The sequence below is a fragment of the Salvelinus alpinus genome, chromosome 19 (genome assembly GCF_045679555.1).
Source record: "Salvelinus alpinus chromosome 19, SLU_Salpinus.1, whole genome shotgun sequence".
Taxonomy (NCBI): Eukaryota; Metazoa; Chordata; class Actinopteri; order Salmoniformes; family Salmonidae; genus Salvelinus; species Salvelinus alpinus.
In genome coordinates this window covers 29,518,076-29,545,935 of record NC_092104.1, presented here as the reverse complement: position 1 = coordinate 29,545,935, position 27,860 = coordinate 29,518,076, and the positions used below count along the sequence as shown (strand labels likewise).

Sequence of the window (27,860 nt, the reverse complement as noted above, 5' to 3'; positions counted from 1 at the left end):
AAGAAGGGCAGCAAAGAAGCCACTTCTCTCCAGGAAAAACAGCGACAGACTGATATTCTGCAAAAGGTACAGGGATTGGACTACTGAGGACTGGGATAAAGTCATTTTCTCTGATGAATCCCCTTTCCGATTGTTTGGGGCATCCGGAAAAAAGCTTGTCCGGAGAAGACAAGGTGAGCGCTACCATCAGTCCTGTGTCATGCCAACAGTAAAGCATCCTGAGACCATTCATGTGTGGGGTTGCTTCTCAGCCAAGGGAGTGGGCTCACTCACAATTTTGCCTAAGAACACAGCCATGAATAAAGAATCGTACCAACACGTCCTCTGAGAGCAACTTCTCCCAACAATCCAGGATCAGTTTGGTGACGAACAATGCCTTTTCCAGCATGATGGAGCACCTTGCCATATGGCAAAAGTGATAACTAAGTTGCTCGGGGAACAAAACATCAATATTTTGGGTCCATGGCCAGGAAACTCCCCAGACCTTAATCCCATTGAGAACTTGTGGTCAATCCTCAAGAGGCGGGTGGACAAACAAAAACCCACAAATTCTGACAAACTCCAAGCATTGATTATGCAAGAATGGGCTGCCATCAGTCAGGATGTGGCCCAGAAGTGAATTGATTTCATCCCAGGGCGGATTGCAGAGGTCTTGAAAAAGAAGGGTCAACACTGCAAATATTGACTCTTTGCATCAACTCTTCCTACAGTCATTGCCGGGTGGAGACGAAGGAAGGAAGCAGTAATTTAAATGCATGGCGAATCGTTTGGATGATTGATCATATTTAATTAATTTGATCGCACACGCTAATAACTTCACCAACCGTGTTTGTGGCAGCTAGCTAGTGTGTGATAAGTAGCTAGCAGCCAAGTTAGCCCACAGACTGCAGCTACACAGTGGACTGATCGGGGCTGATAGCTCAGCCAGCACTAGGCGAGTAGCATCAGCTTGTCTGTGGTAGTGGAGTTTGTTTAGCTGTCGTGACCTCCTGCGGCGTGCTGTTATTATCAGTGAAGTGAGGACAGCTCGGCTCTTTCAGATATCTTGTCATGGAGGACCCATTTGACAGTGGTAAGGAATAATGATGACGCTACCTAGCTGCTCCCCATACTTTCCAGCCAGCCACAATTTCTGTAGTAACGTTAGGTAGTTAGCTAACTAGCATTTTAGCTTGCGGACGGTTACCTACATAACGTTCCAAGTCAACAAGTGTCAGGCTCTTGATAGCCAGGCGGCAGTTTTGGTACGAACTAATCAGCTTTCATACACTTGTAATGATGGGTACGTTAGCTGATAGAAACATGGCTAACTACGCCTGGCCTTGGAGTACAGCTAAATTAAAATAGCCAGTGTATCTCTGACAGAGTTTGCCTGAGTAGACTGTGATCTGTAGCTTTAGTTCTGTGTGACATTCACTTGGGGACACATTCCCCAGTCGGGCTGAGGTCAGGGTTAACTTTTGACTCTTTTCAGCCGAGGGTCTATATATTTAACCCATTAAAGCAGTGTTACTCACTATTTCTTTTGTAAGGGGGCTACTTGGGGTTGAGACAATCATTCAGAGGACTGCACACATATTTAATTTGTTGTACTTCTAATTCCAATATTATCAATTATCAAATGAGAGCAAATTCAGAGCAATAGCGCACATGTAAATATATACATACATACACCAAATAGGCTACATCACATGTATAAGACCCATAAATTGGATGAGGGAAAATGTCCCTTCTGCTCCTTGACTGAATTAATTCTAAATGTATAGTATGTTGTTGCTATCCTTGTGAGGCAAACCAGGTGTGCATTGGCCTGTCTGTTTTTCTGTTATTATTTCACAATGTTCATTGTTGAAAATGTTGCTTCACATGAATAAGTGCTGACAAAAATTGTCACCCTTTGCACACACTGCTTCATTAGTGGATACTATGAGTCTGACACAAGGCCCCAGAAACATCTGATCTTAGTTCACCTGGCAATGTGTCATTTGCCTGCAGCTCAACAATCTCACTAGTCCAGCACGGTCAGGACAGAGGGCTGTGATGACTGGGGCCAGAGATGACACAGGCACACGAAAGGGGTTCTCAATGACGTTATCCTTGAATCTTGACTCAAACTCCAACTCTTCCAACACACGCACAAATGCATCATAGCTAAAATGTTGCAGTATGTCTGGGTTGGATGTGGTGACTGCTCTGAGTAATGGGAAATTAAGAAATAGTCTTGTCAGGTATGAACCGTGTGGTGATTTTATTTTGAAATGCTGTGACCACACGCAGCATTTTGCCTGGAGTTTTAGCTTTCCCTTGGAGTTGGGGACTATTCGTTCAGGTGAAGTCAGTTCAAAAAGCCAGCTTTAATATCCACTGTGGATCATCCAGCTCTGGCTCCTCTCTGCCCTTGCTTGCAACAAATTCACGGATTTGAGGAAAAATATTTCCAAAACTGCCACCAGACAGCCATATCACCTCATTGTAAAATATCATGTCGCTGTATTCTGTCTGGGTTTCCTCCAGCAACTGGCAGAATTGCCGGTGATTCAGTGCCCTCGCAATAATAATGTTCACCACGCGCACGACTTGCTGCATCAAATTCTGTACGTCACATTTTGAGTTTAGCCACAAGTGCTTCCTGATGAATGATTCGATGATATTCGGGAATATCCTCTCTCTTGCAGAGTTGCAGTCCCTTAATTTGCTTTAAAATAGCTTCCTTTTTTGTGAAATCAGCATACAATATTTAGGCTGAGGCCAAAAAACATTATTTTACATTTCCGTGTCTGTGAAGGCCTTCTTGTTTCTTGCGAGTATCCTAGCAATCTCATATGTTGCCTCTGTCGTTTTCTCTGCAACAGTGTTAGATCTGTTTATTTGTTTTTGTCCTTTGAGTAGCGCTATTTTGTTGTTTCTGAGGTTGCTTTGTGGCAGATATGTTTTGTCATGGTGTGACTGGAAATGTCGCTCTAAATTTGCTCGTTTAAAACAATTGACTGCCTTCTGGCAAATAAGACAAAGTGAGCTAGTCCCACCATGCAGTACAAAAAAATTCTGTCCATTTCTCTTGGAACTTTCTGTGTTCTTCTTGAATCGACCGTATCCTTCTTTTAGCCACCGGAGCCACATTAGCTAGCTGCATTTCCCCGCCGTCATCTTCCTGATTTTCCGGTGGTTGTTTGTTCATAGCTGTCACGTTGTTCTCCAGCTCTTCCCCCTCATTTTATTGTCAATAGATTTACGTTTATTTTTTACAATCAATCCATGTCGACCAGACTGCAAAATTAGCTAGTAGCAAACTGATATGTGTCAGTCGCTGTAGCTGAGCAGTTGCGGTCCATTTCGGCCTTTCTGTTAAACAGCTGCGCTATAATACCATCTATTTGCCATCCAGGGAACAATAGATATATTCTATGAAGTGATTCAGTCCTGCATTAAATAGTACCCGTCTCAACGTCAACAGTGAAGAGGCGATACCGGGATGCTGGCCTTCTAGGCAGAGTTCCTCTGTCCAGTGTCTTGTGTTCTTTTGCCCATCTTAATCTTTTATTTTTATTGGCCAGTCTGAGATATGGCTTTTTCTTTGTAACTCTGCCTAGAAGGCCAGCATTCCGGAGTCGCCTCTTCACTGTTGATGTTGAGACTGCTGTTTTGCGGGTACTATTTAATGAAGCTGCCAGTTGAGGACTTGTGAGGCGTCTGTTTCTCAAACTAGACACTCTAATCTACTTGTCCTCTTGCTCAGTTGTGCACCGGGGCCTCCCACTCCTCTTTCTATTCTGGTTAGAGCCAGTTTGCGCTGTTCTGTGAAGGGAGTAGTACACAGTGTTGTACGAGATCTTCAGTTTCTTGGCAATTTCTTGCATGAAATAGCCTTCATTTCTCAGAACAAGAATAGACCGACGAGTTTCAGAAGAAAGCTCTTTGTTTCTGGCTGTTTTGAGCCTGTAATCGAACCCACAAATGCTGATGCTCCAGATACACAACTAGTCTAAAGAAGACCAGTTTTATTGCTTCTTTAATCAGCACGACAGTTTTCAGCTGTGCTAACATAATTGTAAAAGGGTTTTCTAATGATCAATTAGCCTTTTAAAATTATAAACTTGGATTAGCTAACACAACGTGCCATTGGAACACAGGAGTGATGGTTGCTGATAATGGGCCTCTGTACGCCTATGTAGATATTCCATAAAAAATCTGCTGTTTCCAGCTACAGTAGTCATTTACAACATTAACAATGTCTACACTGTATTTCTGATCAATTTTATGTTATTTTAATGGACAGAAAATGAGCTTTTCTTCAAAAACAGGGACATTTCTAAGTGAACCCAAACTTTTGAATGGTAGTGTGTGTCAGCCTACTAATGCTTAATTTTTTAAATTTTAAATAGGCCCTATTATATTTCAAAAGTCTAATCAAATTCGCTAGCCTATAATGGTAACTTTGTAGGCTGCATATCCTGTACCAGCATCGCATGTTCTCTCCCAGCTTCATGTTCTGAACGACGTGCGTAATTCCAGTTTGTATAATACAATACAGTAAAGTAATACAGTCCAGACTAAAAAAGATTAGCCTCCTGGAACCTGTTTAATTTATTTACCCAAGAGAGCATCGCTACATCTATGGGCTTTTATGTTTTTCTGTTGTGCGTAATGTGTGGTAGCCTATATATCATATCATAGGCGATGTATTGGATAATGGCACAATCATTTGGGCTTGGGCTCATAAAATGTATTTAATGTAGGGGTCATAAAATGTCTTTAATGAATGGCTCAGGTAGCATCAGACTTTAATTTTCATGCCGATCAAAGCTCTAATGAAATCCAGACATTTATATGCTTTAGAATGACACTAACGATTTTGTCAGGAAATACCGGTTTATCCCAGGTGAAAGGGGATTTATTCTCGGGATGGATAGAACATTTGTAAAATACCAGGAAAATATTAAACCCTACCACTCAGGAAAGTGAGGAAACACAACTCGGATTGGTTTAGCCCACTGGGTTATATGCCAAGGTAAAGCCTGTCTGAGTTTAGTTTATTTCTAATGTGATGCAAGCTGGATGTGTTTTCTTCTTCCAGTCGCCACCAGAGGGCTGTTGTATGTGTGCATGTATTAACCAGCGTTCTAAAATATGTTTTACTCTTGTGGATTTCTATTCCTTTGCTACTACTGCTATCGCTCACTGATAACAACAAAATGCAAATAATTCCAGTAGTCTGGTCTTTCTGGTTCCTCTCCTGTGTGTAGGTGAAAATAGCATTTTTGGGCAAGCGATCTTCATCTTTGTCCCAAAAATACTTCTGACTCGCCTCATGGGCAAGTGCCTTTCTCAGACCTTAATGTCTATCCCTGTGAAATGTAATAGACATTTGGTGTTAGTGGCAGGTGGAAATGTTACATGTATCTCCTGTAAATAACAACAATCATTGATAAAATTCGAATTGGATATGTAGCCCACAATTTTCTGCTACTCAAAGATGCTATCTCCTCTTGTTTTGGTTACTCAGGCCAGCCTAGGCCAAGCAGTGTGTAGTCTTATTTACAGTCTGTGACTGCTTTAGCTTAGTGCATTTGTTTATCTGTTCTAAAAGCACATCGAGCTGTTGGAGACACGTTGAGCCCTGTGCAACATACGCACTAGCAACTGCAAGTGACACAACCGAGAAGGCAGGCTACATTATGTCACAGTTGAGTTTATCCTACACAGCTCAATCATATTTTATTTTCCTCTTAACTCACTCAACTGGTTACTTGTTCAGGCCTGTACATTTGATTGGGCTTCTTATCCCATCTCTGTGGTGTCTGTGTGTGTGCTTAACCTCCTGATAAGGACCAGAAGGTTCTTTCTCTAGGCTCAGTAGCACTGACTGTACTCTCCTGCTCTAGCTCTGCTGTCTGCTTTATGGCTCAACAGCTTTATTACAGCAAATAAAGGACTTCTGTCTTTTCGAGTTAGAACACACAGACACACACTACTAGTCAATAGACACAGCTGCCTTTCTCTGTGGGGGCTTTTTCATTAAAGCTTAATTGACTATTTGAAAAATATTCCAAGTATGTTATTTCATTAGCCTAGCCTGCCGCAATTCAGAATGCACAAGGCCTTTGTGAAAAGCCTAACTGATGGGGGGAATCCTTTCCTGGAAATTGTGAGTGCACTAGTAGGCCTATGTATGGAGCTGAAATGTCCAGAGGTTATGCCTTGTTCAGCTGACAGACAGGTTGTTTTCACTGTGGTGTAGGCTATAGGATAAACATATATTTCTGTGTATGTTTGGTGAAAACAGGAAAAGTGTGTTGAGCTGCTGCTGACACTTTCCATTTCACTGCTGCTTCCGCTACAGCCCTTGCTGTTTCAGTTTCCGCTACAGCCCTTTCTGTTTCAGTTTCCGATACAGCCCTTACTGTTTCAGTTTCCGCTACAGCCCTTGCTGTTTCAGTTTCCGCTACAGCCCTTGCTGTTTCAGTTTCCGCTACAGCCCTTGCTGTTTCAGTTTCCGCTACAGCCCTTGCTGTTTCAGTTTCCGCTACAGCCCTTGCTGTTTCAGTTTCCGCTACAGCCCTTGCTGTTTCAGTTTCCGCTACAGCCCTTGCTGTTTCAGTTTCCGATACAGCCCTTGCTGTTTCAGTTTCCGATACAGCCCTTGCTGTTTCAGTTTCCGATACAGCCCTTGCTGTTTCAGTTTCCGATACAGCCCTTGCTGTTTCAGTTTCCGATACAGCCCTTGCTGTTTCAGTTTCCGATACAGCCCTTGCTGTTTCAGTTTCCGATACAGCCCTTGCTGTTTCAGTTTGAGGTGCCGTCATTTTGGTCTGAATAACAAATACCACATTTATAGAACAGCCTCATTTGACACTATAATACTAGTTGTTCTAACATGGCATTAGGTCTGTCGGGTTGGTGTGAGTCAGAAGAAGCTAAGGTTGCTATGGTTCTTCTTTTGATCTGGGTATTTTTTACATAAGCCCGATTCAGCTCCATATTATTAGGAGCAAGACTGGCTGCAGTGCTGCAGACCAGATGACCTCTGAATCAGGACTATGTCTGCTGCAGGAAGGGATAGGGGAAACTGATGGCTTCATTTAGCTTTCTCTTGTTAACTTAGTGTAGGCAGCTAGGCCCTACCAACACGCACACTTTCTCACAATGGAAAACACACAATGGAACGAACGTACTAGGTGTATGAGATGGCTTTGTTCTAGCTCTTCACTTAGCCTACACGGTACACCCACTATTCACAGACACACGCTGGGACTTCAGAATACTTGGTCTTATTACAGGAGAGAATGGGACATTTTATACAGTTTGACAACTGTTGTTATTATTGAATTAGAGAGAGTTGAGCGTTTGTCTGTAGAGACACAGGGGATAATCAATAGAAATGGAGCCACACACACACATACACACATTTTATTGAACGCCTGTGTGTGTGTGTGTGTGTGTATTAACCTTTTTGTTTGTTTGTGTGTGTAACCAGAGCGAGCGTCCCTGCCCAGGAACATGATAGAGAACAGTATGTTTGAGGAGGAACCTGACGTGGTGGACCTGGCTAAAGACTCTACAGCCTTCCCGGTAATTACATACTATACAGCACTGACATTAACCCATCCACCCATCAGTTGTCCCGTCTCTTCTAACTGTTTGACTTTTTCCAGATTTTCATATTGTCCCCCCTCTTCCACCTCCCTCCTCCAGGCGTTGGAACCAGATGAGGTGGTGTACGAGCCCCGTAGCTCCCGTCTGCTGGTGCGAGGTCTGGGAGAGAACGACCTGGACGATGAGGAGGAGGACTATGAGTCGTCAGCCTGCCTACTGGGCATGTCCTTCATTAACAGAAGCGCCACCCACAATCCTAGCTCCTCCCCTTACAACAGACACACTCCACCCAGGTCCTTTTTACTTTTCAAATCCAATCAAACTTTATTTAAAGTGAATTTAAACATCCCAGTACACTTTACAGTAAATGAAAAACAATAACATAAACAATACTAAAGATAAATATTATATTTATAGATTTGTAAATACTGTTTTTTGTTTTTTTGGTCAGGTCATGTTCCTGCCCCTCGGCTCGTATGCTGGTGGTGGGCGTGTTCATCTTGGTACTGGTCGCATCCATGGCGATGGTTCTCTACTCCCTGCCTGGCTGTACCTTCACTAAGGTAGGGGTGTGTGTGTGTTGGAGTGTCGGGGGTTTGTCTATGTGAAAAGTGTGTGGCTCCTGCATTGGCCTCCACAGGTACGGGAAGTGGTACCAGTGCCAAAAGGGCAAGATGGTGTGTGTGTGTATACAGTTGAAGTCGGAAGTTTACATACACCTTAGCCAAATACATTTAAACTCAGTTTTCACAATTCCTGACATTTAATCCTAGTAAAAATTCCCTGTCTTGGGTCAGTTAGGATCATCACTTTATTTTAAGAATGTAAAATGTCAGAATAATAGTAGATTTATTTCAGCTTTTATTTCTTTCATCACATTCCCAGTGGGTCAGAAGTTTACATACACTCAATTAGTATTTAGTAGCATTGCCTTTAAATTGTTTAACTTGGGTCAAACGTTTCGGGTAGCCTTCCACAAGCTTCCCACAATAAATTGGGTGAATTTTGGCCCATTCCGCCTGACAGAGCTGGTGTAACTGAGTCATGTTTGTAGGCCTCGTTGCTCGCTCACGCTTTTTCAGTTCTGCCCACACATTTTCTGTGGAATTGAGGTCAGGGCTTTGTGATGGCCACTCCAATACCTTGACTTTGTTGTCCTTAAGCCATTTTGCCACAACTTTGGAAGTATGTTTGGGGTCAATGTCCATTTGGAAGACCCATTCGCGACCAAGCTTTAACTTCCTGACTGATGTCTTGAGATGTTGCTTCAATATATCCACATAATTTTCCTGCCTCATGATGCCATCTATTTTGTGACGTGCACCAGTCCCTCCTGCAGCAAAGCACCCCCACAACATGATGCTGCCACCCCGTGCTTCACGGTTGGGATGGTGTTCTTCGGCTTGCAAGGCTCCCCCTTTTTCCTCCAAACATAACGATTATGGCCAAACAGTTCTATTTTTGTTTCATCAGACCAGAGGACATTTCTCCAAAAAGAGCGATCTTTGTCCCCATGTGCAGTTGCAAACCGTAGTCTGGCTTTTTTATGGCGGTTTTGAAGCTGTGGCTTCTTCCTTGCTGAGCGGCCTTTCAGGTTATGTCGATATAGGACTCGTTTTACTGTGGATATAGATGCTTTTGTACTTGTTTCCTCCAGCATCTTCACAAGGTCCTTTGCTGCTGTTCTGGGATTGATTTGCTCTTTTCGCACCAAAGTACGTTAATCTCTAGAAGACAGAACACGTCCCCTTCCTGAGCAGTATGATGGCTGGTGGTACCATGGTGTTTATACTTGCGTACTATGGTTTGTACAGATGAACGTGAAACCTTCAGGCGTCTGGAAATTGCTCCCAAGGATGAACCAGACTTAACAATGTTAAGTTTTCTCCTATCACAGCCATTAACCTGTCTGGCTCCGGGGTTCCGCTAGCGGAACTCCTCCCACATTCCACTGAAAAGGCAGAGCGCAAAATTCAAAAAATATTTTTTAGAAATATTTAACTTTCACACATTAACAAGTCCAATACACAAATGAAAGATACACATCTTGTGAATCCAGCCAACATGTCCGATTTTTAAAATGTTTTACAGCGAAAACACCACGTATATTTATGTTAGCCCCCCACCAAATACAAAAAAGGACAGACATTTTTCACAGCACAGGTAGCATGCACAAAACCAACATAACTAACCAAGATCCAACCAAACTAACCAAGAAACAACTTCATCAGATGACAGTCCTATAACATGTTACACAATAAATCTATGTTTTGTTCGAAAAATGTGCATATTTGAGGTATAAATCAGTTTTACATTGCAGCTACCATCACATACCGTCAAAAATAGCACCGAAGCAGCCAGAGTAATTATAGAGACCAACGTGAAATACCTAAATACTCGTCATAAAACATTTCTGAAAAATCGATGGTGTACAGCAAATTAAAGACAAACATCTTGTGAATCCAGCCAATATTTCCGATTTTTTAAAGTGTTTTACAGCGAAAACACAATATAGCATTATATTAGCTTACTACAATAGCCTACCACACTACCGCATTCATTCATCAAGGCACGTTAGCAATAGGCACGTTAGCGATAGCGAATAAACCAGCAAAATATATTAATTTTCACTAACCTTCATAAACCTTCATCAGATGACAGTCCTATAACATCAGGTTATACATACACTTATGTTTTGTTCGAAAATTTGCATATTTAGAGCTGAAATCAGTGGTTATACATTGTGCTAACGTAGCATCTTTTTCCCAGAATGTGCGGATATTTTTCTAAAACTCACCTATTCTGACCAAATAACTATTCATAAACATGACTAAAAAATACATGTTGTATAGGAAATGATAGATACACTAGTTCTTAATGCAATCGCCGTGTTAGAATTCTAAAAATAACTTCATTACGACATCCAGCTTATGTTATAGCGAGAGCGTGCCCAAAATCTGGGCGCTACCTAATAGTACACATGTTCGACAGATATATGAAATAGCATCATAAAATGGGTCCTACTTTTGACGATCTTCCATCAGAATGTTGTACAAGGGGTCCTTTGTCGTGAACAATCGTTGTTTGGTTTTAGAACGTCCTCTTCTCCAGTCAATTAGCACAGAAAGCTAGCAAAGTAGCGCGAAGCTCTCCTTCCTGAACAAAGGCACACAACGCAACACGCCTAACGTCCCGAACAAATTTCAATAATCTAATAAAACTATATTGAAAAAACATACTTTACGATGATATTGTCACATTTATCAAATAAAATCAAAGCCGGAGATATTAGTGGTCTATAACGACAGCTTTCCAGAAGGCAATCCCAGGCTCCTTCTCGCGCTTTCCAGAAAACAGGAAATGGGTGACACGTCATGCCAAGAGCTTTTAATCCACCTCAGACCAAGATAAACACTCCATTTCTTCTCTCACTGCCTATTGACATCTAGTGGAAGGTGTATGATGTGCATGTATACTTATACGTATCAAGCCCATTTATAGGCAGGCCCTAGAACAGAGCATCGTTTTCAGATTTTCCACTTCCTGATCAGGAAGTTTGCTGCAAAATGAGTTCTGTTTTACTCACAGATATAATTCAAACGGTTTTAGAAACTAGAGAGTGTTTTCTATCCAATAGTAATAATAATATGCATATTGTACGAGCAAGAATTGAGTACGAGGCCGTTTAAATTGGGCACGATTTTCCCCCAAAGTGAAAACAGCGCCCTCTGTCCTCAACAGGTTAAACACTGTACCTGTTTATAAAGTCACCATTGGTCTCATGGTGGAATCCCTGAGAGGTTTCCTTCCTCTCTGGCAACTGAGTTAGGAATGACACCTGTATCTGTATAGTGACTGGGTGTAATGATACACTATCCAAAGTGTAATTATTAAATTCACCATGCTCAAAGGAATATTCAATGTCTGCTTCTTTTTATTTTACCCATCTACCAAAAGGTGCCCTTCTTTGCGAGGCATTGGAAATCCTCCCAGGTCTTTGTAGTTGAATCTGTTTTTGAAATTCACTGTTCGACTGAGGGACCTTACAGATAATTGAATGTGTGGGGTACAGTGTTGAGGTAGTCATTCAAAAATCATGTTAAACACTATTATTGCACACAGAGTGAGTCCATGCATCTTATTATGTGACTTGTTAAGCACGTTTACTCCTGAACTTATTTAGACTTGCCATAACGAAGAGGTTGAATACTTATTGACTCAAAACATTTCAGCCTTAAATTTGAATTAATTTGTAAAAATGTTGAAAAACATAATTCCACTTTGACATTCTGGGGTATTGTGTGTAGTGCAGTGACACACATTCTCAATTTAATCCATTTAAAATTCAGGCTGTAACACAACAAAATCAAGGTGTGTGAATACTTTCTGAAGTAACTGTGTGTATTCACTGTGTTGATCCTCTTTCTCCCCAGGCTGGCTGTGGTAAGGCTAACTCCTCCACTCCTAACAGCACCAATGGGGAGCTGTTTCCCTGGAATGAGCTCCGACTCCCAGCCAGTGTACGGCCTGTGAACTATGACCTCTCCTTGACCCCTAACCTGACTTCCATGACCTTCACTGGCCGCACTGTCATCAACATGACAATACTACATGACACCAAGCGCATAGTTCTGCACAGCTCTGAACTCATTATCACCAAGGCAACCTTCCAGGTAGCCTATGATCAGCCGTGCCATTGCTATTTACTTGAAAATAATATGAAGAGAAATACATCTTTATAGGTTTCGATTTTTAACTGTAATCATTCTTATATTAATGCACAGTGTGTAACTGTCTGACTAGCAGTGTAGAGAGAGTAAGATTTGCTTCCCCTGTGAAGATAAATTGTTTTACCTCGATAATGATGTTTTCCCTAGATAGTTGTTTTCCCTTGCTCAGTAATGTTTTATTAGACTATGTTTTACCTTATTAAATGCTGTTTTTACTATAACCCTTCCAGGTTGGAGAGGATAAGAGTGTTGAGGTGAAGGTGTTGGAGTATAAACCATGGCAGCAGATAGCTGTCAGCTTCCCAGAGGATCTGAAGATAGGCCAGGTGTGTGTGTTAACGTTGGACTATGCAGCCAACCTCTCACACACCTATGACGGCTTCTACAACAGCTCCTACAACGACAAGACTGGAGCCAAGAGGTAAGCAAAATTATTTTTATAACGATGTACTAAAGTTTGCTCTAAAAATAACATCTTAACTCAGGGTGAATGCAGTGAGATGCATTCTGTAATAGTGTGTAAACTTGACAATGTTTGTTGACGTAGTAAACTACAACTCCAGTTTGAGCCTAGTCCTCGCTCTCTGTGTGACTCTGGCCACCCTCTCCTCAGGGTCCTAGCTGCCACCCAGTTTGAGCCTAGTCCTCGCTCTCTGTGTGACTCTGGCCACCCTCTCCTCAGGGTCCTAGCTGCCACCCAGTTTGAGCCTAGTCCTCGCTCTCTGTGTGACTCTGGCCACCCTCTCCTCAGGGTCCTAGCTGCCACCCAGTTTGAGCCTAGTCCTCGCTCTTTGTGTGACTCTGGCCACCCTCTCCTCAGGGTCCTAGCTGCCACCCAGTTTGAGCCCCAGGCAGCCAGGAAGGCCTTCCCCTGTTTTGACGAGCCGGCCTTTAAAGCCACTTTCCTGGTCAGGATCACAAGGGAGCCTGGATACATCACTCTGTCCAACATGCCCCAGGTAATGTGTGTGTGCACGCGCTCGAGAGTTTGCCTGCACCAGTGTGTTTTTAAGTGGTAAACATGCATCAATACATTACAAAATCAAATACGTGATGTGTGATATCAACTGATTACTGGAGACACTTGACATGAAGAATGCCAGTGATTAAATAATCTGTTAATATAACTGTTGTTGTGTTCCCCAGGCTAAGACGACTACATTACCCAGCGGCCTGTTGGAGGATGAGTTTGAGCAGACTGGCATTAATATGAGCACCTACCTGGTGGCCTTCATCGTAGCCAACTTCACCAGCATCACTAGAAACGTTTCCAATACACTGGTACATACAGAATCCCTGCCTCACAATATATTCACACTATTTCTATGGCCTGCAAAACACTGGAATGCAACTGTCTACTCTGTGCCTATCCCCCTATTTTGGGATCTAATGTATTTATTCAATTTCTATGGTGTGTGTGTTCTAGGTGTCAGTGTACTCTGTGCCAGAGAAGAAGGAACACACACACTATGCTCTGGACACAGCCTCCAAGCTGCTGCACTTCTACAACACCTTCTTTGAAATCGCCTACCCTCTGAGGAAACTAGGTGAGAGGTTACACAGAAAGACACAACACACAGACACTCAGCCCTCACACAATAAACTCATCGATTAGGGATTTCATATTTTTATATTAAGGCTGTAACAAAATGTGGAAAAAGTAAAGGGTTCTGAATACTTTCTGAATGCATTGTAGTATGAAGGCCAGAAGATTCATTTGAAAATGTGTGAGAGAAAAGTGTAATGTTTTCGATAATGAGACACAAAATATGCCTTGGTATTTACCCCTCCACCTTTCCGTCCCTCTCTCTCTCTACTCTTCCTTCCTTCTCTCCACCTCCTCCAGACCTGGTGGCTATCCCAGACTTTCTGGCGGGAGCGATGGAGAACTGGGGTCTGATCACCTTTAGAGAGACCAGCCTGCTGGTGGAAAACCAGTCCTCTCCTCTCGACAAACAACTCATCGCTAACGTCGTAGCCCACGAGCTCGCTCACCAGGTGTGTGTTTGTCTGGTGTGTGTGTGTGTGTGTAGGCTACCACAAGGTGATGGAACATATGTGTATCTCAGCAGTCTTAATGCTGTTTTATGCAGTTGCTATAACAGTGCTGTAATGCTCATTATGATAGTGTTATAAAGCGGTCATAAAACTGTTCTAATTCCGTTGTGATGTGTGTCAGTGGTTTGGGAACCTGGTGACGATGCATTGGTGGAATGACCTGTGGCTGAACGAAGGCTTCGCCACCTACTGGCAGTACACGTCCCTAATGACAGAGTTCCCACAGCTGGACCTAGTAAGCAGCACCACGTCACACATGCAGGTGCTGTGTCAGTGTAGGTTTAGATAACCGTGGATTGATGATCTGTCTTCTCTGTCTCCAGGGCAATGTGTTCCTGGGGGTGCGCTTTAAGGCCATGGCCAAAGATTCTTTAAACTCCTCCCACCCAGTGTCAGTGTCATCCCAGGTGACCACACCTGAGCAGGTGTCTGAGATGTTTGACTCTGTCACCTATGAGAAGGTACAGTCTTGAGCTTTACTCACAAATGTGCTTAAAAGTTAATTGATTAGTAGAGTGAAGGATATTGGTGCTGTAGTCACAGCAGTAATGTGTCTGTCTGTCTGTCTGTGTCCGTGTGTGTCTCTAGGGTGCTTCCCTCCTGCTGATGTTGAAAACCACTCTGCCAGACGGTCAGTTCAGGAAAGGACTCATGGAATACCTGGATAACTACAGAGGATCTAACACTGTTACTGAAGACCTCTGGAACAGTCTCACCCAGGTAGGTGTGGTCTGTCTGAGACACTCTATCTCCGTTTCCTGATTAGTTATTTTCACAGGTTCCTTATTTTGCGGCTGTAAAATCTGGCGCCATATCCTTCCTCTTTTCACAACGGTCACCCTGTCTGTGTATTAAGTGGGTGTGTCTTGTCTGTTATATTAAGTGAGGGTGTCTTGTCTGTTGTATTACGTGGGGGTGTCTTGTCTGTTGTATTACGTGGGGGTGTCTTGTCTGTTGTATTACGTGGGGGTGTCTTGTCTGTTGTATTACGTGGGGGTGTCTTGTCTGTTGTATTACGTGGGGGTGTCGTGTCTGTTGTATTACGTGGGGGTGTCTTGTCTGTTGTATTACGTGGGGGTGTCGTGTCTGTTGTATTACGTGGGGGTGTCGTGTCTGTTGTATTACGTGGGGGTGTCGTGTCTGTTGTATTACGTGGGGGTGTCGTGTCTGTTGTATTACGTGGGGGTGTCTTGTCTGTTGTATTACGTGGGGGTGTCGTGTCTGTTGTATTACGTGGGGGTGTCGTGTCTGTTGTATTACGTAGGGGTGTCGTGTCTGTTGTATTAGTACTACTGATGCTGATACTCCATCTCTCTCCCATGGTGATGAATAGTCAAATTAGTAGATTCTTTATATTTATTATTGATGATTGTTGGTTCTGGATGCTCCAGGCCCAGGTGCTTCCCCAGCAGGAGAGTGTGTCAGACATGATGAGAACATGGACGCTGCAAAAAGGCTTCCCATTAGTCACCGTCAGCCGCAAGGGTGGTCACGTGACGCTCACACAGGAACACTTCCTGTTCTCCGCAGACAATGCCACACACACCTCTAAGTGAGACATGCACTCACTCGCTCGCACACACTCTCACGCATACACGCACTCGCACACTCACGCACACGCATTCTCACACACACACACTCTCTCTCACATACACACTCTCACATACACACACTCTCACGCATACACACTCTCACGCACACACACTCTCGCGTACACACACGCACACACTCTCACGCGCACGCTCTCTCACGCGCACGCTCTCTCACGCGCACGCTCTCTCACGCACACGCTCTCTCACGCACACTCTCTCTCACGCACACACTCTCTCACACACACTCTCTCACACACTCACACACACACTCACGCACACACACTCTCACACACACACACGCACTCTCATGCACGCACACGCACTCTCACGCACATTCACTCTCACACACACACACTCTCTCACACATACTCTCTCACACACACACATTCACACCAACCTTTCTTTGTGTTCTCCTCAGCCTGTGGCATATCCCTGTGACGTATGTGAATGACAGCTGTAGCTCTGCCCCTTCCTGCAGACAGATCTTCACGCTAAGAAATAAGACAGGTAAATAATAAGACAGGAAAAGAACAAGACCGGTAAAACTCTGTACATTCAGCTCTGTAGTTGTCAGTGAGCTTGACTAACTTCATGAATTGTCTAATTCAGGACAAGCAAGCCTTTATGATTTTAATTGCTTGTGATACATATGGATTAGAGGTCGACCGATTATGATTTTTCAACGCCGATACCGATTATTGGAGGACAAAAAAGTCCGATATCGATTAATCGGCTGATTTAAAAAAATAAATATATATATACAGTGGGGAGAACAAGTATTTGATACACTGCCGATTTTGCAGGTTTTCCTACTTACAAAGCATGTAGAGGTCTGTAATTTTTATCATAGGTACACTTCAACTGTGAGAGACGGAATCTAAAACAAAAATCCAGAAAATCACATTGTAGGATTTTTAAATAATTGATTTGCATTTTATTGCATGACATAAGTATTTGATCACCTACCAACCAGTAAGAATTCCGGCTCTCACAGACCTGTTAGTTTTTCTTTAAGAAGCCCTCCTGTTCTCCACTCATTACCTGTATTAACTGCACCTGTTTGAACTCGTTACCTGTATGAAAGACACCTGTCCACACACTCAATCAAACAGATTCCAACCTCTCCACAATGGCCAAGACCAGAGAGCTGTGTAAGGACATCAGGGATAAAATTGTAGACCTGCACAAGGCTGGGATGGGCTACAGGACAATAGGCAAGCAGCTTGGTGAGAAGGAAACAACTGTTGGCGCAATTATTAGAAAATGGAAGAAGTTCAAGATGACGGTCAATCACCCTCGGTCTGGGGCTCCATGCAAGATTTCACCTCGTGGGGCATCAATGATCATGAGGAAGGTGAGGGATCAGCCCAGAACTACACGGCAGGACCTGGTCAATGACCTGAAGAGAGCTGGGACCACAGTCTCAAAGAAAACCATTAGTAACACACTACGCCGTCATGGATTAAAATCCTGCAGCGCACGCAAGGTCCCCCTGCTTAAGCCAGTGCATGTCCAGGCCCGTCTGAAGTTTGCCAATGACCATCTGGATGATCCAGAGGAGGAATGGGAGAAGGTCATGTGGTCTGATGAGACAAAAATAGAGCTTTTTGGTCTAACTCCACTCGCCGTGTTTGGAGGAAGAAGAAGTATGAGTACAACCCCAAGAACACCATCCCAACCGTGAAGCATGGAGGCGGAAACATCATTCTTTGGGGATGCTTTTCTGCAAAGGGGACAGGACGACTGCACCGTATTGAGGGGAGGATGGATGGGGCCATGTATCGCGAGATCTTGGCCAACAACCTCCTTCCCTCAGTAAGAGCATTGAAGATGGGTCGTAGCTGGGTCTTCCAGCATGACAACGACACGAAGCACACAGCCATGGCAACTAAGGAGTGGCTCCGTAAGAAGCATCTCAAGGTCCTGGAGTGGCCTAGCCAGTCTCCAGACCTGAACCCAATAGAAAATCTTTGGAGGGAGCTGAAACTCCGTATTGCCCAGCGACAGCCCCGAAACCTGAAGGATCTGGAGAAGATCTGTAGGGAGGAGTGGGCCAAAATCCCTGCTGCAGTGTGTGCAAACCTAGTCAAGAACTACAGGAAACGTATGATCTCTGTAATTGCAAACAAAGGTTTCTGTACCAAATATTAAGTACTGCTTTTCTGATGTATCAAATACTTATGTCATGCAATAAAATGCAAATTAATTACTTAAAAATCATACAATGTGATTTTCTGGATTTTTGTTTTAGATTCCGTCTCTCATAGTTGAAGTGTACCTATGATAAGAATTACAGACCTCTACATGCTTTGTAAGTAGGAAAACCTGCAAAATCTGCAGTGTATCAAATACTTGTTCTCCCCACTGTATATCATACACACACATTTTTGTAATAATGACAATTGCAACAATACTGACTGAACAATGAACACTTATTTTAACTTAATATAATACATAAATAAAATCAATTTTGTCTCAAATAACATGAACATATGTTAAAACGAACCACCAGCTTTCATGGGTCTTAGGTTGTTGTGCAGAAAGCAGAGCTCGTCTGCATGGTCCCCTGTTAGTCTGCTCCTCCGCGAAACACAGACCTTATTTGAAGTAGATCAAGACATTCTCTATGGAAGACATGAACGGTAAAATAACGAAGGAACCCCTTTCAAGTTCAGCCGCAAGTTATTACAGGAATTATAACGCGTCGACTATTTCTCTCTAAACCATATACCTTTGACTAATCCGGAAACTATCACCTCGAAAACAAAACGTTTATTCCGTTCCGTATTTTATCTAACAGGTGGCATCCATGAGTCTAAATATTCCTGTTACATTGCACAACCTTCAATGTTATGTCATAATTACGTAAAATTCTGGCAAATTAGTTCGCAAAGAGCCAGGCGGCCCAAACTGTTGCATATACGCTGACTCTGCATGCAATGAACGCAAGAGAAATGACACCATTTCACCTGGTTAATATTGCCTGCTAACCTGGATTTCTTTTAGCTAAATATGCAGGTTTAAAAATATATACTTGTGTATTGATTTTAAGAAAGGGCATTGATGTTTATGGTTAAGTACACATTGGAGCAATGACAGTCATTGATTGATTGTTTTTTATAAGATAAGTTTAATGCTAGCTAGCAACTTACCTTAGCTTACTGCATTTGCGTAACAGGCAGGCTCCTCGTGGAGTGCAATGTAATCAGGTGTTAGAGCATTGGACTAGTTAACTGGAAGGTTGCAAGATTGGATCCCCCGAGCTGACAAGGTTAAAAATCTGTTCCTAGGCCGTCATTGAAAATAAGAATGTGTTCTTAACTGACTTGCCTAGTTAAATAAAGATTAAATAAAGGTGTAAAAAAATAAATATATATATATATATATACAGATTTCCGATTGTTATGAAAACTTGAAATCGGCCCTAATTAATCGGCCATTCCGATTTAATCGGTCGACCTCTAATATGGATATATACAGTGCATTCGGAAAGTATTCAGATTCCTTGACTTTTCCCACATTTTGTTACGTTACAGCCTCATTTCCCCTCGTCAATCTATAACACAATACATCATAATGACAAAGCAAAAACACAATTGTTGCCAATTTATAAAACCCCCCCTGAAATATCACATTTACATAAGTATTCAGACCCTTTACTCAGTACTTTGTTGAAGCACCTTTGGCAGCGATCACAGCATCGAGTCTTCTTGGGTATGAAGCTACAAGCTTGGCACACCTGTATTTGGGGAGTTTCTCCCATTCTTCTCTGCATATTCTCTCAAGCTCTGTCAGGTTGGATGAGGAGAGTCGCTGCACAGCTATTTTCAGGTCTCTCCAGAGATGTTCAATCGGGTTGAAGTCCGGGCTCTGGCTGGCCCACTCAAGGACATTCAGAGACTTGTCCCGAAGCCACTCCTGCGTTGTCTTGGCTGTGTGCTTAAGGTTGTTGTCTTGTTGGAAGGTGAACCTTCTCCCCAGTCTGAGGTCCTAAGAGCTCTGGAACAGGTTCTCATCAAGGATCTCTCTGTACTTTGCTCTGTTCATCTTTGCCTCGATCCTGACAAGTCTGCCAGTCCCTGCCACTGAAAAACATCCCCACAGCATGATGCTGCCACCACCATGTTTCACCATAGGGACGGTGACAGATTTCCTCCATACATGATGCTTGGCTTCAAGGGCAAAGAGTTCAATCTTGGTTTCATCAGACCAGAGAATCTTGTTTCTCATTGTCTGAGAGTCTTTAGGTGCCTTTTGGCAAACTCCAAGTCAGCTGTCATGTGTCTTTTACTGAGGAGTGGCTTCCATCTGGCCATTCTACCATAAAGGCCTGATTGTTGGAGTGCTGCAGAGATGGTTGTCCTTCTGGAAGGTTCTCCCATCTCCACAGAGGAACTCTGGAGCTTTGTCAGAGTGACCATCAGGTTCTTGGTCACCTCCTTGACCAAGGCCCTTCTCCCCCGATTGCTCAGTTTGGCCAGATGGCCAGCTCTAGGAAGAGTCTTGGTGGTTCCAAACATCTTCAATTTAAGAATGATGGAGGCCACTGTGTTCTTCGGAACCTTCAATGCTGCAGAGATTTTTTGGTAACCTTCCCCAGGTTTGTGGCTCGACACAATCCTGTCTCGGAGCTCTACGGACAATTCCTTCGACCTCATGGCTTGGTTTTTGACATGCACTGTCTACTGTGGGACCTTATATAGGCAGGTGTGTGCCTTTCCAAATAATGTCCAATCAATTGAATTTACCACAGGTGGACTCCAATCAAGTTGTAGAAACATCTCAAGGATGATCAATGGAAACAGGATGCACCTGAGCTCAATTTCGAGTCTCATAGCAAAGGGTCTGAATACTTATGTAAATAAGGTATTTCTGTTTTTTATTTTTAATACATTTGCTAAAATGTCTGAAATCCTGTTTTCGCTTTGTCATTATGGGGTATTGTGTGTAGATTGCTGAGGATTTAATAAAAAATGTAATAATCCATTTTAGAATAAGGCTGTAACGTAACAAAATGTGTAAAAAGTCAAGGGGTCTGAATACTTTCCGAAGGCACTGTATATAGTAGCCTGCTGGTTGTATGCGCTGAGGTTCTAGGTAAAAGCATGACCATGTGTCTAAGTGCATTGTTATGTGTTTCCAATTAGCGACTCTGAATGTGTCGGACAGTGTGAAGTGGCTGAAGTTGAACTACATGAACACAGGCTTCTATATAGTTCACTATGGAGACGAGGGCTGGGCCACTCTCATAGATGCTCTTAAGACTGATATCAACATACTCACACCCCACGACCGCGCTTCACTCATACACAACATCTTTGCCCTGTCCAGGTCAGTGTGTGTGTTTGTACTGTGGCATGGTACGCTCAATGATAATAGTAGGTGGGAGATGGATGTCTGTCTCTCAGAAAGACTCCATTTTTTTTTTTTGTGGTCGATGCTGTAAAAAATAATGTTCTCAGTCAACCTACCTGGTAAATAAGGTTATAAATAGATTATACATAGATTCATCTATTTTTAACCTCATTTTACCAGGTAGGATGACAACAATGACCACTTAAAAAAAAAAAAGATCATAATTGGAGGCCTGCCTTAATGCTCTGCCTGGACTTGTACGATTGTGTGAATGTCTGCATTTTTAGCTCCACAGACAACAGACACAAATAGACAGAATTCATTCAGATCTATTGTCTATTTTTCTCTCCCCCTCATCAGGCTGGGTCGTGTGTCCTTCCGTCATGTTTTAAATCTGTTGGAATATGCCACCAATGAGACTGAGACTGCTCCTCTGACAGAGGCACTGTCACAGCTCAGCTCTGTCTACAGACTACTGGACAAGAGACAGGAGCAAAGACTGGTGGCCCGCATGAAGGTAAATGCACGCATGCACACACACACTAGATTGTCAGGTACCTTGTTTTGGAGCCTAGTCCCACCATTTGGGACACACTGACTGCTTTCACTTTGTAATGTGTGTTTAAGGTGTACATTTGGGGTCATTTTGGCCAGCTGATGGACAGTCAGGACTGGGGAGAGGAGGAGAGTGTGTCCAGACAGGAGCTGAGGTCAGCCCTGCTAGAGATGGCCTGTAGTCTGGGACGGCAGAACTGTACTGACCAGGCCACGGCCCTCTACGACCAGTGGACCAACTCCAACCAAACAGTAGGTACACACACCAACTGACTTTAGAGTTTAAATATAAGAATATATACTTTTGCTGGTTTAAAAAATATATATACTTTTAGATTTTTTGACCGCCATGGTCTTCATCAGTAGTAAAGCTAGATATCTATTCTATAGTGATCTTGTGGTGCTCTGTTGTCTCCTCCAGGATCCCAGGTGATCTGCAGCGAGTGGTGTTCTCTGTAGCGGCCCAGTCTGACCTCAGATGGCATACTCTCATGGAGGCCTACAGTTCCACCACGTATGACTCTGAGAAACGCAAGATACTGCAGGCCCTGGCCTCCACACAGGACCCACAAAGCATCGTATGGTAAGGGAGAGAGTGAGTGTGGGCCCACGGTACTTAATCAATTTACAGACAGATTAACTGGCCAACTAACCTCTACCCAGAGTTTGTGCAGAGAGACATACAGCTGTACTCAAGCTGATCTTCCCCCTGAAGCTAGGACCGAAGAGTCCCTTCCCATCTTCCTGAAAACATCTGAAACCCTACCTCTTCAAGGAGTATTTTAAATACCCTCCCCCTCTTCTCGCACCCCCTCCTCGCACCCCCTCCTCATGCCCGAGGCTTTCGTGAACTAACATTCGCACTTCACTTTTTGCCCCCTTACTAGATCTAGATCTGACTTTGCTGATAGCTACTTTATTGGGGGAAAAGTGCACTTACTATGACTGAGATATGTGGTTGTCCCACCTACCTATTTTAGGATGAATGGACTAACTATGTCGCTCTGGATGAGAGTGTCTGCTAAATGGCTAAAATGTAAAATGTGCCCAAGCTGTGCCCTGATATGTTTGTAGCAGCCTATGGTGTGTGTCTCTGCATCACTCTAAACACCTCCTCCTTCAGGATTCTGAGCGTGGGGCTCGAGGGAGGGATTATCCAGACCCAGGAGCTGCCATTGGTCATCAGCACCATGAGCGATGGCTTCGTTGGCCACTTGTTCGTCTGGGACTTTGTCAAAGAGAACTGGGACAGGATCATAGAGAAGTGAGTGCCACCTTATGAATTAGATCAATTATACACTGAGTGTACAAAACATTAAGAACACCTGCTCGTTCCATGACAGACTGACCAGGTGAAAGCTATGATCCCTTTTTAATGTCACTTGTTAAATCCACTTTAATACGTGTAGATGAAGGGGAGGAGACGGGTTAAAGAAGGATTTTTAAGCCTTGAGACAATTGAGACATGGATTGTGCATGTGTGCCATTTAAGAGGGTGAATGGGCAAGACAAAATATTTAAGTGTCTTTGAACGGGGTATGGTAGTAGGTGCCAGGTGCACCGGTTTGTGTCAAGAACTGCAACGCTGCTGGCTTTTTCACGCTCAACAGTTTCCTGTGTGTATCAAGAATGGTCCACCACCCAAGGGACATCTAACCGAGTACACACAACTGTGGGAAGCATTGAAGTCAACATGGGCCAGCTTCCCTGTGGAACGCTTTCGCCACCTTGTAGAGTCCATGCCCTGACGAATGGAGGCTGTTCTGAGGGCAAAAGGGGGTCCAACTCAATATTAGGACGGTGTTCCTAATGTTTGGTATAGTCAGTGCACATTTACATACTTACAGCATCAACCTACAGAACAATGAGCCCAAAAACAATAGTTTCCCAGTCGATATCAGTGGGCCTGTTTTGATTGGCTGTTGTGGAGCCTAGCCTGTTTTGATTGGCTCTTGTGGAGCCTAGCCTGTTTTGATTGGCTCTTGTGGAGCCTGGCCTGTTTCGATTGGCTCTTGTGGAGAAGTGGCCTGTTTCTATTGGCTGTTGTGAAAAAATTGCCTGATTTTGATTGTGTGTGTGTAGGTTCCCAGTGGGGTCCTATCCCATCCAAAGCATCATCAAGTCCACCACCTCCCAGTTCTCCACTCAGACACACCTGGAGGAGGTGAGCTTACACCTCAGAACCATGCCGACTCTATATCGTGTCTGTGTATCAGATGCCTAGTATGTGTTGGTCTTCTCTCATGTCAACTGTGTGTGTAGGTCCAGGGTTTCTTCTCCAGTCTGAAGGAGCGGGGGTCTCAGATGCGTAGCGTCAAGGAGGCTTTAGAGACCATCAGACTGAACCAGCTCTGGATGGACAGGAACCTCCCAACACTCAGAATCTGGCTCTAACATGGCTGCTTGGCAACTGTCGCTCCCGGCAACCTGCTCCGAGGGCCAAGTTGCCATGGCAACAGCAGTGTTTGCACTATAGTAGGGCTTGTGTCTCAAATGACATCATATTCCCCATATAGTGGCTACTTTATTTTTTTCACTATGATCAAGAGTAGTTCACTATATAGGGAACAGGGTTTCCTATGAGTTGTAGTAGCCAGCTCAGGGTTGCTCTAGAGATTGTGTATCTGACCCCGTATCAATCGGACTCTAACTCCTCTCTCTCTATGCTGTCGACCAAACCTTCACACCGCTTTCATCACAACAGCATGTCTTTCTTTCAAACTCAACGTGCTTCACAAATGACTGTCCTACTGTCTGGGGGAGGATGGGGAGATGGGAGAATGTCTGTTGAAGGCCAGAGTAAGGCTACAGAGCGGACACACAATACAAAGGGGTTAGGTGACCATGTACAGTAGGCACGCTCAGCAGGCTACAGCCAGAATGTGTATATGTTGAAGGAAAATACCTTACTGTTTAGATCAGTGGTGTCCCCCCAAAAATGTGGGACTAAAAATGACTAAAACCAAATTTAAACTGTGTAAAAATGTTAATGGCGCTATATTTATACCGTTTATTGACTGTCCAGCTCACTAATAATAACTGAAATGAAAACTAGACAGTCGGGGAGCATCAAATTCTCAAAATGATGGATAGAGGACAATTTGTTTTGCAGATTTTGGCACTTTTAAAATATCTTTGTTTTTAAAGAGCGAATGCGGCCCTCAGGGCAACATTAGTTTGAGACCCCGGGTTTAGATGCTCCCAAAGTTAAACTACCACATTTCCACCACTGTCCGTCTGTTAGACCTCAAGAAGTGTTTTGGTCTGTTGGTATAAACCAGGGGACAACGTTTGGTTTGGCCAGCAAGGACCACTAGGGGGCCCACGACTGACTTCCTTTTTTTAGGAAGTCAGTCGGGTTCACAACTTACTGTTACTACCAGCATAGTAGAAAACATAACGTGTCATTTCAACATTTGGTAGTGCCTCAGCAGTTTTCCTCTTGTTATGTCAGTCAATCAACTAGCCCATGTCAGCTAACATCCATTGCTAAGTAAGTTAGTCTAGCCAGCTATCTAAACCTTGTAGTAATCATGGCCGAATTACTGACTGGGCATCCAAGGCACGTGTCCAGGGGCCCTGAGCTCCAGGGTGCCCCTCATTTCATTTTGTTATTCACTCTCACAGATATCATAGGAACATGGCATAAGCCATAGCAAAATGTGTAGAACTGCAGGGAATTAGCATTAAATGTGGCAAAATGTGTACAATCACATGAAATTAGTCATGTTGAATTGCTGAAAATCTGCTTTAACATATTGGCAATCAGAATGTGTTGTTAGGTGTCAAGTTATACGGCTATGATTTGATTCATGTTTCAAGACCCTAAAAAGCTGTTTCCCTTTTTATATTTCTAAATAAATGATTCCTTTGTTTGGGCCGCAGCTCATCACTCAGATTATATTTTGGTACACCAAGCCCAAGAGTTTGAGCACCCCCGGTGTAAACGTTGTTGGGTGAACTAAACCCCCCAGCACTTCTGTTGACGTAACTTTCATTGTTACATTTTGACAGTTAATGTCATACTGAAACCATTGTTAGATGAACATGAATGTACCTGGTCTGCTGTCTAGCTTTATTCAGATTGAAGGTGTATAGTTAAGACCACTTTTCCTTTGCGTACGAGGCAATCTGTGTACAGAATATTTCACTCTCTCACAATGCTTGTGAAGATGTAATTATTGTGTAAATGCTACTACTATCCTTACGTTGCTTAATGCTCATGTTTTCTGTGCGTGCAGATTTTTTCTTTTTGTTTTTGCTGTTTGGTTTTGGTTATATATACGGTGTGTACAGTGTGATGCCTCATAGACGTAAGAGTCCTGGTCAAATGCTTTTAATGGTTTTGTTTTTACTAAAGAACAAAGTATACTGATGAATGTGGGGTCACTTCAGGGGCTCAGGATCTTGTATGAAACACAGGTAATTGTAGATCCATATTAGGGGTGGCTGCACCATGGTTATTTTCAATCTAAGTGGTGGTGATAATGAAATCAACAACTTCTTTAAATACCAATGTATGTTTTTAAAGTACACGGTTGCCTGATTGTTTCTGTCTTTTCCATTTAAGGAGTTTAGTGAGTGACCTAACAGTGTTGCGTCTGTAGACCTGGGTAGTGCAATTTTAGCTGTGTCTGTAGTCCAACAGTCTTCTGTCGTTGGTTAGCCTGGCTTAGTGGGCTAGGTTACGTTGTCTCACTATGTGCGAGCTCTATGGTACTCCGTTGTCTATGGTAGCCCTGTTGTTTTCGTCTATGTGTGGAAGATGATTGTATCAGCCTCCCGTCTGACTCTGGGTAGAAGATGATTGTATCAGCCTCCCGTCTGACTCTGGGTAGAAGATGATTGTATCAGCCTCCCGTCTGACTCTGGGTAGAAGATGATTGTATCAGCCTCCCGTCTGACTCTGGGTAGAAGATGATTGTATCAGCCTCCCGTCTGACTCTGGGTAGAAGATGATTGTATGAGACTCCCGTCTGACTCTGGGTAGAAGATGATTGTATCAGCCTCCCGTCTGACTCTGGGTAGAAGATGATTGTATCAGCCTCCCGTCTGACTCTGGGTAGAAGATGATTGTATCAGCCTCCCGTCTGACTCTGGGTAGAAGATGATTGTATCAGCCTCCCGTCTGACTCTGGGTAGAAGATGATTGTATCAGCCTCCCGTCTGACTCTGGGTAGAAGATGATTGTATCAGCCTCCCGTCTGACTCTGGGTAGAAGATGATTGTATCAGCCTCCCGTCTGACTCTGGGTAGAAGATGATTGTATCATCCTCCCGTCTGACTCTGGGTAGAAGTTCCCTGTAGGAACAGATCTAGGATCAGTTACACAACAATTCAGACCTTAACCAAATGTAAAACTGACCATGGATCAGTGTCTAGGGCACAGTTAAATGGGGAGGACGGGCATCTGGTAATGGCTGGAGCAGAATAATGGTATCAAATGTATCGAACACAGCTTCCATGTGTTTTGATGCCATTCCGTACCAACCATTATTTTGAGCCGTCCTCTCCTCAGCAGCCTCCACTGGTCGCGGGCTAACTACCTCTCTGCTGCAGCAGCATTGGCTTAGATGTTGGCAACCACTGAATGTCCTGAAGGAGCTCTTCTATTACATAACAACATGACAAATGAATATCTGCGCTTCTACTGTAGCTTCTCTTCTAATCTAAAGCCTCAGATGTCTGTAGCTATGTCTCCTGTTTGGTACTGTCTCAATCTGAAGGAGGGTTTATTTCTCACTCTGAATGTTGTGATGTCATGTTGAAAACATTGGAACAGACAGGTCGTATTGGCCGTTATGATATGTCTATTATGAAATCTATCTTGGGTGCAGAATTGTCAGTGTATTCCTATGCCAAGCCCACCTCGATTGTTGCTCATCATTTTAAACTGTTTTGCACTGGGGTTGAATGATGCTGAATATTGTCAGGCTCTTCATGTCATGAAAAAAAGACGAATAAAATGTTTTCTGGA

At 43.4% G+C, this 27,860-nt stretch overlaps 1 protein-coding gene across 1 annotated transcript; it reads left to right on the top strand.

Annotated features, from left to right (window-relative positions):
* The first annotated feature begins 436 nt into the window (after positions 1 to 436).
* On the top strand, positions 437 to 27,860 carry LOC139545261 (leucyl-cystinyl aminopeptidase-like). Its single transcript, XM_071352848.1, has 22 exons — positions 437 to 1,072; positions 7,475 to 7,569; positions 7,693 to 7,886; positions 8,045 to 8,156; positions 12,027 to 12,266; positions 12,554 to 12,744; positions 13,144 to 13,282; positions 13,470 to 13,604; positions 13,750 to 13,870; positions 14,170 to 14,321; positions 14,503 to 14,616; positions 14,705 to 14,842; positions 14,970 to 15,101; positions 15,773 to 15,933; positions 16,392 to 16,480; positions 21,121 to 21,304; positions 21,689 to 21,845; positions 21,956 to 22,139; positions 22,274 to 22,466; positions 23,007 to 23,147; positions 23,966 to 24,047; positions 24,146 to 27,860. The coding sequence occupies exons 1-22, from the start codon at positions 1,051 to 1,053 to the stop codon at positions 24,275 to 24,277; spliced, it is 3,108 nt and encodes a 1,035-aa protein (XP_071208949.1). The 5' UTR covers positions 437 to 1,050; the 3' UTR covers positions 24,278 to 27,860.